Source organism: Coregonus lavaretus (assembly GCF_964263955.1).
Source record: "Coregonus lavaretus genome assembly, contig: HAP1_SCAFFOLD_809, whole genome shotgun sequence".
Lineage (NCBI taxonomy): Eukaryota > Metazoa > Chordata > Actinopteri > Salmoniformes > Salmonidae > Coregonus > Coregonus lavaretus.
In genome coordinates, this window is record NW_028156855.1 from 57,911 (window position 1) to 72,500 (window position 14,590).

A 14,590-nucleotide genomic window follows, 5' to 3' on the forward strand; every position below is an offset into this window, starting at 1 on the left:
TATATATTCTATATGTTCTCTATACAACCCTATATATTCTATATGTTCTCTATATAACCCTATATACAGTGGAGAAAAAAAGTATTTAGTCAGTCACCAATTGTGCAAGTTCTCCCACTTAAAAAGATGAGAGAGGCCTGTAATTTTCATCATAGGTACACGCCAACTATGACAGACAAAATGAGGAAAAAAAATCCAGAAAATCACATTGTAGGATTTTTAATGAATTTATTTGCAAATTATGGTTGAAAATAAGTATTTGGTCAATAATAAAAGTTTCTCAATACTTTGTTATATACCCTTTGTTGGCAATGACACAGGTCAAACGTTTTCTGTAAGTCTTCACAAGGTTTTCACACACTGTTGCTGGTATTTTGGCCCATTCCTCCATGCAGATCTCCTCTAGAGCAGTGATGTTTTAGGGCTGTCGCTGGGCAACACGGACTTTCAACTCCCTCCAAAGATTTTCTATGGGGTTGAGATCTGGAGACTGGCTAGGCCACTCCAGGACCTTGAAATGCTTCTTACGAAGCCACTCCTTCGTTGCCCGGGTGGTGTGTTTGGGATCATTGTCATGCTGAAAGACCCAGCCACGTTTCATCTTCAATGCCCTTGCTGATGGAAGGAGGTTTTCACTCAAAATCTCACGATACATGGCCCCATTCATTCTTTCCTTTACACAGATCAGTTGTCCTGGTCCCTTTGCAGAAAAACAGCCCCAAAGCATGATGTTTCCACCCCCATGCTTCACAGTAGGTATGGTGTTCTTTGGATGCAACTCAGCATTCTTTGTCCTCCAAACACGACGAGTTGAGTTTTTACCAAAAAGTTCTATTTTGGTTTCATCTGACCATATGACATTCTCCCAATCCTCTTCTGGATCATCCAAATGCACTCTAGCAAACTTCAGACGGGCCTGGACATGTACTGGCTTAAGCAGGGGGACACGTCTTGCACTGCAGGATTTGAGTCCCTGGCGGCGTAGTATGTTACTGATGGTAGGCTTTGTAACTTTGGTCCCAGCTCTCTGCAGGTCATTCACTAGGTCCCCCCGTGTGGTTCTGGGATTTTTGCTCACCGTTCTTGTGATCATTTTGACCCCACGGGGTGAGATCTTGCGTGGAGCCCCAGATCAAGGGAGATTATCAGTGGTCTTGTATGTCTTCCATTTCCTAATAATTGCTCCCACAGTTGATTTCTTCAAACCAAGCTGCTTACCTATTGCAGATTCAGTCTTCCCAGCCTGGTGCAGGTCTACAATTTTGTTTCTGGTGTCCTTTGACAGCTCTTTGGTCTTGGCCATAGTGGAGTTTGGAGTGTGACTGTTTGAGGTTGTGGACAGGTGTCTTTTATACTGATAACAAGTTCAAACAGGTGCCATTAATACAGGTAACGAGTGGAGGACAGAGGAGCCTCTTAAAGAAGAAGTTACAGGTCTGTGAGAGACAGAAATCTTGCTTGATTGTAGGTGACCAAATACTTATTTTCCACCATAATTTGCAAATAAATTCATTAAAAATCCTACAATGTGATTTTCTGGAATTTTCTTTCTCAATTTGTCTGTCATAGTTGACGTGTACCTATGATGAAAATGACAGGCCTCTCTCATCTTTTTAAGTGGGAGAACTTGCACAATTGGTGGCTGACTAAATACTTTTTTTCCCCACTGTATACTAGATGTTCTCTATATAACCCTATATATACTAGATGTTCTCTATATAACCCTATATATTATATATGTTCTCTATATAACCCTATATATTATAGATGTTCTCTATATAACCCTATATATTCTATATGTTCTCTATATAACCCTATATATTCTATATGTTCTCTATATAACCCTATATATATACTAGATGTTCTCTATATAACCCTATATACTATATATGTTCTCTATATAACCCTATATACTATATATTATATATGTTCTGGGGCGGCAGGTAGCTTAGTGGGTAAGAGCATTGTGCCAGTAACCGAAAGGTCGCTGGTTCTAATCCCCGAGCCGACTAGGTGAAAAATCTGTCGAAGTGCCCTTAAGCAAGGCACTTAACCCTAAATGCTCCTGCTAAATGACTAAAATGTAAATGTATATAACCCTATATATTATATATGTTCTCTATATAACCCTATATATTATATATGTTAACCCAATATAACCCTATATATTATAGATGTTCTCTATATAACCCTATATATTATAGATGTTCTCTATATAACCCAATATATTATAGATGTTCTCTATATAACCCTATATATTATAGATGTTCTCTATATAACCCTATATATTCTAGATGTTCTCTATATAACCCTATATATACTAGATGTTCTCTATATAGCCCTATATATTCTATATGTTCTCTATATAACCCAATATATTATAGATGTTCTCTATAGAACCGTATATATTATAGATGTTCTCTATATAACCCTATATATTCTATATGTTCTCTATATAACCCTATATATTCTATATGTTCTCTATATAACCCTATATATATACTAGATGTTCTCTATATAACCCTATATACTATATATGTTCTCTATATAACCCTATATATTCTATATGTTCTCTATATAACCCTATATATTATATATGTTCTCTATATAACCCTATATATTATATATGTTCTCTATATAACCCTATATATTATATGTTCTCTATATAACCCTATATATTCTATATGTTCTCTATATAACCCTATATATTCTATATGTTCTCTCTATAACCCTATATATTATATATGTTCTCTATACAACCCTATATTTTATATATATTCTCTATATAACCCTATATATTATACATGTCTCTATATAACCCTATATATTCTATATGTTCTCTATATAACACTATATATTATATATGTTCTCTATACAACTCTAAATTTTATATATGTTCTCTATACAACCCTATATATTATGTATATTCTCTATATATTTTATATATTCTCTATATAACCCTAGATATTATATATGTTCTCTATATAACCTATATATTCTATATGTTCTCTATATAACCCTATATATTATATATGTCCTCTATATAACCCTATATATTGTATATGTCCTCTATATAACCCTATATATTGTATATGTTCTCTATATAACCCTATATATTGTATATGTTCTCTATATATAACACTATATATTATATATGTTCTCTATATAACCCTATATATTATACATGTTCTCTATATAACCCCATATATTATACATGTTCTCTATATAACCCTATATATTATATATGTTCTCTATATAACCCTATATATTATATATGTTCTCTATATAACCCTATATATTCTATATGTTCTCTATATAACCCTATATATACTAGATGTTCTCTATATAACCCTATATATTATATATGTTCTCTATATAACCCTATATATACTAGATGTTCTCTATAAAACCTTATATATTATATATGTTCTGGGGCGGCAGGTAGCTTAGTGGGTAAGAGCGTTGTGCCAGTAACCGAAAGGTCGCTGGTTCTAATCCCAGAGCCGACTAGGTGAAAAATCTGTCGAAGTGCCCTTAAGCAAGGCACTTAACCCTAAATGCTCCTGTAAGTCGCTCTGGATAAGAGCGTCTGCTAAATGACTAAAATGTAAATGTATATAACCCTATATATTATATATGTTCTCTATATAACACTATATATTATATATGTTAACCCAATATAACCCTATATATTATAGATGTTCTCTATATAACCCTATATATTATAGATGTTCTCTATATAACCCAATATATTATAGATGTTCTCTATATAACCCTATATATTATAGATGTTCTCTATATAACCCTATATATTCTATATGTTCTCTATATAACCCTATATATTCTATATGTTCTCTATATAACCCTATATATATACTAGATGTTCTCTATATAACCCTATATACTATATATATGTTCTCTATATAACCCTATATATTATATATGTTCTCTATATAACCCTATATATTATATATGTTCTCTATATAACCCTATATATTATATGTTCTCTATATAACCCTATATATTCTATATGTTCTCTCTATAACCCTATATATTCTATATGTTCTCTCTATAACCCTATATATACTAGATGTTCTCTATATAGCCCTATATATTCTATATGTTCTCTATATAACCCAATATATTATAGATGTTCTCTATAGAACCGTATATATTATAGATGTTCTCTATATAACCCTATATATTCTATATGTTCTCTATATAACCCTATATATTCTATATGTTCTCTATATAACCCTATATATATACTAGATGTTCTCTATATAACCCTATATACTATATATGTTCTCTATATAACCCTATATATTCTATATGTTCTCTATATAACCCTATATATTATATATGTTCTCTATATAACCCTATATATTATATATGTTCTCTATATAACCCTATATATTATATGTTCTCTATATAACCCTATATATTCTATATGTTCTCTATATAACCCTATATATTCTATATGTTCTCTCCTTAACCCTATATATACTAGATGTTCTCTATATAGCCCTATATATTCTATATGTTCTCTATATAACACTATATATTATATATGTTCTCTATACAACCCTATATTTTATATATATTCTCTATATAACCCTATATATTATACATGTCTCTATATAACCCTATATATTCTATATGTTCTCTATATAACACTATATATTATATATGTTCTCTATACAACTCTAAATTTTATATATGTTCTCTATACAACCCTATATATTATATATGTTCTCTATATAACCCTATATATTATGTATATTCTCTATATATTTTATATATTCTCTATATAACCCTAGATATTATATATGTTCTCTATATAACCTATATATTCTATATGTTCTCTATATAACCCTATATATTATATATGTCCTCTATATAACCCTATATATTGTATATGTCCTCTATATAACCCTATATATTGTATATGTTCTCTATATAACCCTATATATTGTATATGTTCTCTATATATAACACTATATATTATATATGTTCTCTATATAACCCTATATATTATACATGTTCTCTATATAACCCCATATATTATACATGTTCTCTATATAACCCAATATATTATATATGTTCTCTATATAACCCTATATATTATATATGTTCTCTATATAACCCTATATATTCTATATGTTCTCTATATAACCCTATATATACTAGATGTTCTCTATATAACCCTATATATTATATATGTTCTCTATATAACCCTATATATACTAGATGTTCTCTATAAAACCTTATATATTATATATGTTCTGGGGCGGCAGGTAGCTTAGTGGGTAAGAGCGTTGTGCCAGTAACCGAAAGGTCGCTGGTTCTAATCCCAGAGCCGACTAGGTGAAAAATCTGTCGAAGTGCCCTTAAGCAAGGCACTTAACCCTAAATGCTCCTGTAAGTCGCTCTGGATAAGAGCGTCTGCTAAATGACTAAAATGTAAATGTATATAACCCTATATATTATATATGTTCTCTATATAACACTATATATTATATATGTTCTCTATATAACCCTATATATTATATATGTTAACCCAATATAACCCTATATATTATAGATGTTCTCTATATAACCCTATATATTATAGATGTTCTCTATATAACCCAATATATTATAGATGTTCTCTATATAACCCTATATAACCCTATATATTCTCTATATAACCCTATATATTCTAGATGTTCTCTATATAACCCTATATATATACTAGCTGTTCTCTATATAACCCTATATACTATATATGTTCTCTATATAACCCTATATATTATATATGTTCTCTATATAACCCTATATATTCTATATGTTCTCTATATAACCCTATATATTCTATATGTTCTCTCTATAACCCTATATATACTAGATGTTCTCTATATAACCCTATATATTCTATATGTTCTCTATATAACCCTATATATTATACATGTTCTCTATATAACCCTATATATTATATATGTTCTCTATATAACACTATATATTACAGTGGGGGGAAAAAGTATTTAGTCAGCCACCAATTGTGCAAGTTCTCCCACTTAAAAAGATGAGAGAGGCCTGTAATTTTCATCATAGGTACACGTCAACTATGACAGACAAATTGAGGAAAAAAAATCCAGAAAATCACATTGTAGGATTTTTTATGAATTTATTTGCAAATTATGGTGGAAAATAAGTATTTGGTCACCTACAAACAAGCAAGATTTCTGGCTCTCACAGACCTGTAACTTCTTCTTTAAGAGGCTCCCCTGTCCTCCACTCGTTACCTGTATTAATGGCACCTGTTTGAACTTGTTATCAGTATAAAAGACACCTGTCCACAACCTAAAACAGTCACACTCCAAACTCCACTTTGGCCAAGACCAAAGAGCTGTCAAAGGACACCAGAAACAAAATTGTAGACCTGCACCAGGCTGGGAAGACTGAATCTGCAATAGGTAAGCAGCTTGGTTTGAAGAAATCAACTGTGGGAGCAATTATTAGGAAATGGAAGACATAAAAGACCACTGATAATCTCCCTCGATCTGGGGCTCCACGCAAGATCTCACCCCGTGGGGTCAAAATGATCACAAGAATGGTGAGCAAAAATCCCAGAACCACACGGGGGGACCTAGTGAATGACCTGCAGAGAGCTGGGACCAAAGTAACACACTACGCCGCCAGGGACTCAAATCCTGCAGTGCCAGACGTGTCCCCCTGCTTAAGCCAGTACATGTCCAGGCCCGTCTGAAGTTTGCTAGAGTGCATTTGGATGATCCAGAAGAGGATTGGGAGAATGTCATATGGTCAGATGAAACCAAAATAAAACTTTTTGGTAAAAACTCAACTCGTCGTGTTTGGAGGACAAAGAATGCTGAGTTGCATCCAAAGAACACCATACCTACTGTGAAGCATGGGGGTGGAAACATCATGCTTTGGGGCTGTTTTTCTGCAAAGGGACCAGGACGACTGATCCGTGTAAAGGAAAGAATGAATGGGGCCATGTATCGTGAGATTTTGAGTGAAAACCTCCTTCCATCAGCAAGGGCATTGAAGATTAAACGTGGCTGGGTCTTTCAGCATGACAATGATCCAAAACACACCGCCCGGGCAACGAAGGAGTGGCTTAGTAAGAAGCATTTCAAGGTCCTGGAGTGGCCTACCCAGTCTCCAGATCTCAACCCCATAGAAAATCTTTGGAGGGAGTTGAAAGTCCGTGTTGCCCAGCGACAGCCCCAAAACATCACTGCTCTAGAGGAGATCTGCATGGAGGAATGGGCCAAAATACCAGCAACAGTGTGTGAAAACCTTGTGAAGACTTACAGAAAACGTTTGACCTGTGTCATTGCCAACAAAGGGTATATAACAAAGTATTGAGAAACTTTTGTTATTGACCAAATACTTATTTTCCACCATAATTTGCAAATAAATTCATTAAAAATCCTACAATGTGATTTTCTGGAAATTTTTTTCTCATTTTGTCTGTCATAGTTGACGTGTACCTATGATGAAAATTACAGGCCTCTCTCATCTTTTTAAGTGGGAGAACTTGCACAATTGGTGGCTGACTAAATACTTTTTTCCCCCACTGTATATATGTTCTCTATACAACCCTATATTTTATATATGTTCTCTATACAACCCTATATATTATATATGTTCTCTATATAACCCTATATATTATGTATATTCTCTATATATTTTATGTATTCTATATATAACCCTAGATATTATATATGTTCTCTATATAACCTATATATTATATATGTTCTCTATATAACCCTATATATTGTATATGTTCTCTATATAACCCTATATATTGTATATGTTCTCTATATAACCCTATATATTGTATATGTTCTCTATATATAACCCTATATATTATATATGTTCTCTATATAACCCTATATATTATACATGTTCTCTATATAACCCTATATATTATATATGTTCTCTATATAACCCTATATATTATATATGTTCTCTATATAACCCTATATATTATATATGTTCTCTATATAACCCTATATATTCTAGATGTTCTCTATATAACCCTATATATACTAGATGTTCTCTATATAACCCTATATATACTAGATGTTCTCTATATAACCCTATATATACTAGATGTTCTCTATATAACCCTATATATACTAGATTTTCTCTATATAACCCTATATATTATAGATGTTCTCTATATAACCCTATATATTATATATGTTCTCTATATAACCCTATATATTATATATGTTCTCTATATAACCCTATATATTATATATGTTCTCTATATAACCCTATATATTATATATGTTCTCTATATAATCCTATATATTATATATGTTCTCTATATAACCCTATATATACTAGATGTTCTCTATATAACCATATATATACTAGATGTTCTCTATATAACCCTATATATTATATATGTTAACCCTATATAATCCTATATATTATATATGTTCTCTATATAACCCTATATATACTAGATGTTCTATATATAACCCTATATATTATATATGTTCTCTATATATAACCATATATATTATATATGTTCTCTATATAACCCTATATATTATACATGTTCTCTATATAACCCTATATATTATATATGTTCTATATATAACCCTATATATTATACATGTTCTCTATATAACCCTATATATTATATGTTCTCTATATATGTTCTCTATATAACCCTATATATTATATATGTTCTCTATATAACCCTATATATTCTATATGTTCTCTATATAACCCTATATATTCTATATGTTCTCTATATAACCCTATATATTCTATATGTTCTCTATATAACCCTATATATATACTAGATGTTCTCTATATAACCCTATATACTATATATGTTCTCTATATAACCCTATATATTATATATGTTCTCTATATAACCCTATATATTATATGTTCTCTATATAACCCTATATATTCTATATGTTCTCTATATAACCCTATATATTCTATATGTTCTCTCTATAACCCTATATATACTAGATGTTCTCTATATAGCCCTATATATTCTATATGTTCTCTATATAACACTATATATTATATATGTTCTCTATACAACCCTATATTTTATATATGTTCTCTATATAACCCTATATATTATACATGTTCTCAATATAACCCTATATATTCTATATGTTCTCTATATAACACTATATATTATATATGTTCTCTATACAACCCTATATTGTATATATGTTCTCTATACAACCCTATATATTATATATGTTCTCTATATAACCCTATATATTATGTATATTCTCTATATATTTTATATATTCTCTATATAACCCTAGATATTATATATGTTCTCTATATAACCTATATATTCTATATGTTCTCTATATAACCCTATATATTATATATGTCCTCTATATAACCCTATATATTGTATATGTCCTCTATATAACCCTATATATTGTATATGTTCTCTATATAACCCTATATATTGTATATGTTCTCTATATATAACACTATATATTATATATGTTCTCTATATAACCCTATATATTATACATGTTCTCTATATAACCCCATATATTATACATGTTCTCTATATAACCCTATATATTATATATGTTCTCTATATAACCCTATATATTCTATATGTTCTCTATATAACCCTATATATACTAGATGTTCTCTATATAACCCTATATATTATATATGTTCTCTATATAACCCTATATATACTAGATGTTCTCTATAAAACCTTATATATTATATATGTTCTGGGGCGGCAGGTAGCTTAGTGGGTAAGAGCGTTGTGCCAGTAACCGAAAGGTCGCTGGTTCTAATCCCAGAGCCGACTAGGTGAAAAATCTGTCGAAGTGCCCTTAAGCAAGGCACTTAACCCTAAATGCTCCTGTAAGTCGCTCTGGATAAGAGCGTCTGCTAAATGACTAAAATGTAAATGTATATAACCCTATATATTATATATGTTCTCTATATAACCCTATATATTATATATGTTCTCTATATAACCCTATATATTATATATGTTAACCCAATATAACCCTATATATTATAGATGTTCTCTATATAACCCTATATATTATAGATGTTCTCTATATAACCCAATATATTATAGATGTTCTCTATATAACCCTATATAACCCTATATATTCTCTATATAACCCTATATATTCTAGATGTTCTCTATATAACCCTATATATATACTAGATGTTCTCTATATAACCCTATATACTATATATGTTCTCTATATAACCCTATATATTATATGTGTTCTCTATAAAACCCTATATATTCTATATGTTCTCTATATAGCCCTATATATTCTATATGTTCTCTCTATAACCCTATATATACTAGATGTTCTCTATATAACCCTATATATTCTATATGTTCTCTATATAACCCTATATATTATACATGTTCTCTATATAACCCTATATATTCTATATGTTCTCTATATAACACTATATATTATATGTTCTCTATACAACCCTATATTTTATATATGTTCTCTATACAACCCTATATATTATATATGTTCTCTATATAACCCTATATATTATGTATATTCTCTATATATTTTATATATTCTATATATAACCCTAGATATTATATATGTTCTCTATATAACCTATATATTATATATGTTCTCTATATAACCCTATATATTATATATGTTCTCTATATAACCCTATATATTGTATATGTTCTCTATATAACCCTATATATTGTATATGTTCTCTATATATAACCCTATATATTATATATGTTCTCTATATAACCCTATATATTATACATGTTCTCTATATAACCCTATATATTGTATATGTTCTCTATATATAACCCTATATATTATATATGTTCTCTATATAACCCTATATATTATACATGTTCTCTATATAACCCTATATATTATATATGTTCTCTATATAACCCTATATATTATATATGTTCTCTATATAACCCTATATATTATATATGTTCTCTATATAACCCTATATATACTAGATGTTCTCTATATAACCCTATATATACTAGATGTTCTCTATATAACCCTATATATTATATATGTTCTCTATATAACCCTATATATTATACATGTTCTCTATATAACCCTATATATTATATATTCTCTATATATGTTCTCTATATAACCCTATATATTCTATATGTTCTCTATATAACCCTATATATTCTATATGTTCTCTATATAACCCTATATATTATATATGTTCTCTATATAACCCTATATATTCTATATGTTCTCTATCTCTGTAGTGGTCTATGGAACGTGCCCTATATAACCCAGGTCTACATGATAAAGGGGTCAGTCTTGAGAGGTAGACTGTCTCAGGTCAGTCTGTACAGTCAGGAAGGGATGGACCCTGATATGGTGTTCTGCAGGGCCGTACGAGACCAGGTATATATTATGTTATATATGTAATGTTATATATGATATATTATGATATGGACCCTGATATGGTGTGTGCAAGGCCCGGAATATCCCTTTGAGCATATCCCTTAATTACACTTTGGATGGTGTATCAATACACCCAGTCACTACAAAGATCAAGGCATCCTTCCTAACTCAGTTACCGGAGAGGAAGGAAACTGCTCAGGGATTTCACCATGAGGCCAATGGTGACTTTAAAACAGTTTGAGTTTTAACCTTTTCACACATACCAACAAACAGGTGTGATCATTCTACAGTGGTCCATGCAGTGTACGCTCAAACCGGTGTGATTAGAACGCTTATTTAGAATGTCCAGTTTCGATTGACGCAACAGTCAGCATTTGAGCTAGCCACACTGTTTTTTCACAGAAAATGTTTGCACAAACACAGTCCTTACAAAGTTATGTCCTGAATGTGACCAGTTTATTTTTGGATGCAATGTTCAGACATTCACAGAAGTAGCGACAGCATACACAATCATTCAAACCGGAAAATGTAGGCTACACTGGTCTTAGCGCTGAGGAAAGGTTGACGTAACACAAGCGGTCATATTTAGATAACTCTCGGCTGACAGAAACCACAATATGAATTAGCTACTAACAATTACTATTTATAATTCATCACATCACGGGTGAGCTCACCATTGATCAAAATAATTGAGTAAAACACTTTCTAGAAATCGAAAGTCATCCGACAATGGGTAGTTTGTGTTTCGTCAACCAAAGATAATAAGAGGAGACAAGATGAGTTGGGTCTGTTCGCAGTATGCATGTTGAAGGGGGTGTGTCGTCTACCATCATTCACTTCCGGAAGTTTACTCGAAAAATGAGTGAACCATCCCTCAACTCACTATAACGTCTTTGGTCTGACAGACGTTTACGTGACACCCAGAATGCATTGTATAATGTCAACGAACATGGCGCCACACATAGCTGGCAAATAGCTTAGCATTAGCTCATTATAATCAGTACAACCTTCAAAAAAGTATTTTACACACATCGTAGGTGTCCATTACAATCTATGCAATAATCGGAATGCATTATTTGTCACCAGTACATGAAAACATGTGAATAAAACTGTAAATACATTATGCTCCATAAATCCATACTGTATGCTACAGTAGAAACACGATATACAGAAGACAAGGCACTTCCTTTGATAGGAACATGTCCAAAGTTATTAAGTTTAAGGAACACAACAATGAAGGAAAAGCGAGCGCCGGCCAGAAAATGTGCCAAGGGGGAAATGTTGATCTGCGGAAACACTGGGGAAGTGCTTGGCCTCTCCTCAGAGAGGAGTTTGTCCGGCTCAGTAAAGCCTCAAACATAAATTGCCCGCAACAGTGAAATGGGTTACTTCAATGAGGAGGCGGAACACACCTCAGTTCAAACTGTTAGAAAATAAAACTTGTTAGAAAATAATTTGAAATTGACAAGTTGAAACATAGCTTATAGATAATTAGCAGGCAGCGCGTGTTAAATGTCCTGTTCCGTAATAATCGCATTCTGATGTCGCATAAAACAACTCACACTGCGGCGACCGTTAGAGATACAGTTGAAGACGGAAGTTTACAATACACCTTAGACAAATACACTAGTAAAAATACCCTGTCTTAGGTCAGTTAGGATCACCACTTTATTTTAAGAATGTGAAATGTCAGAATAATACTAGAGAGAATGATTTATTTCAGCTTTTATTTCTTTCATCACATTCCCAGTGGGTCAGAAGTTTACATACCCTCAATTAGTATTTAGTAGCATTGCCTTTAAATTGTTTAACTTGGGTCAAACGTTTCGGGTAGCCTTCCACAAGCTTCCCACAATAAGTTGGGTGAATTTTGGCCCATTCCTCCTGACAGAGCTGGTGTAACTGAGTCAGGTTTGTAGGCCTCCTTGCTCGCACATGCTTTTTCAGTTCTGCCCACATATTTTCTATAGGATTGAGGTCAGGGCTTTGTGATGGCCACTCCAATACCTTGACTTTGTTGTCCTTAAGCCATTTTGCCACAACTTTGGAAGTATGCTTGGGGTCATTGTCCATTTGGAAGACCCATTTGCGACCAAGCTTTAACTTCCTGACTGATGTCTTGAGATGTTGCTTCAATATATCCACATAATTTTCCTTCCTCATGATGCCATCTATTTTGTGAAGTGCACCAGTTCCTCCTGCAGCAAAGCACCCCCACAGCATGATGCTGCCACCCCCTTGCTTCACGGTTGGGATGGTATTCTTCGGCTTGCAAGCATCCCCCCTTTTCCTCCAAATATAACGATGGTCATTATGGCCAAACAGTTCTATTTTTGTTTCATCAGACCAGAGGACATTTCTCCAAAATGTACGATCTTTGTCCCCATGTGCAGTTGCAAACCGTGGTCTGGCTTTTCTATGGCGGTTTTGGAGTAGTGGCTTCTTCCTTGCTGAGTGGCCTTTCAGGTTATGTTGATATAGGACCCGTTTTACTGTGGATATAGATACTTTTATACCTGTTTCCTCCAGCATCTTCACAAGGTTCTTTGCTGTTATTCTGGGATTGATTTGCACTTTTCGCACCAAAGTACGTTCATCTCTAGGAGACAGAACGCGTCTCCTTGCTGAGCGGTATGACGGCTGCGTGGTCCCATGGTGTTTATACTTGCGTACTATTGTTTGTACAGATGAACGTGGTACCTTCAGGCGTTTGGAAATTGCTCCCAAGGATGAACCAGACTTGTGGAGGTCTACAATTTTTTTTCTGAGGTCTTGGCTGATTTCTTTTGATTTTCCCATGATGTCAAGCAAAGAGGCACTGAGTTTGAAGGTAGGCCTTGAAATACATCCACAGGTACACCTCCAATTGACTCAAATTATGTCAATTAGCCTATCAGAAGCTTCTAAAGCCATGGCATCATTTTCTGTAATTTTCCAAGCTGTTTAAAGGCACTGTCAACTTAGTGTATGTAAACTTCTGACCCACTGGAATTGTGATACAGTGAATTATAAGTGAAATAATCTGTCTGTAAACAATTGTTGGAAAAATTACTTGTGTCATGCACAAAGTAGATGTCCTAACCGACTTGCCAAAACTATAGTTTAACAAGAAATTTGTGGTGGTTGAAAAACAAGTTTTAATGACTCCAACCTAAGTGTATGTAAACTTC

At 32.4% G+C, this 14,590-nt stretch overlaps 1 protein-coding gene across 1 annotated transcript in view; it reads left to right on the forward strand.

Annotated features, from left to right (window-relative positions):
* plod3 (procollagen-lysine, 2-oxoglutarate 5-dioxygenase 3) overlaps window positions 1-14,590 on the forward strand; it is an 83,807-nt gene that overhangs the window by 57,475 nt on the left and 11,742 nt on the right. Inside the window, exon 12 of the mRNA XM_084194306.1 lies at window positions 11,279-11,420. Within this exon, the coding sequence (XP_084050432.1) occupies window positions 11,279-11,420 (142 nt within the window). The remainder of the gene's footprint in view (window positions 1-11,278; window positions 11,421-14,590) is intronic.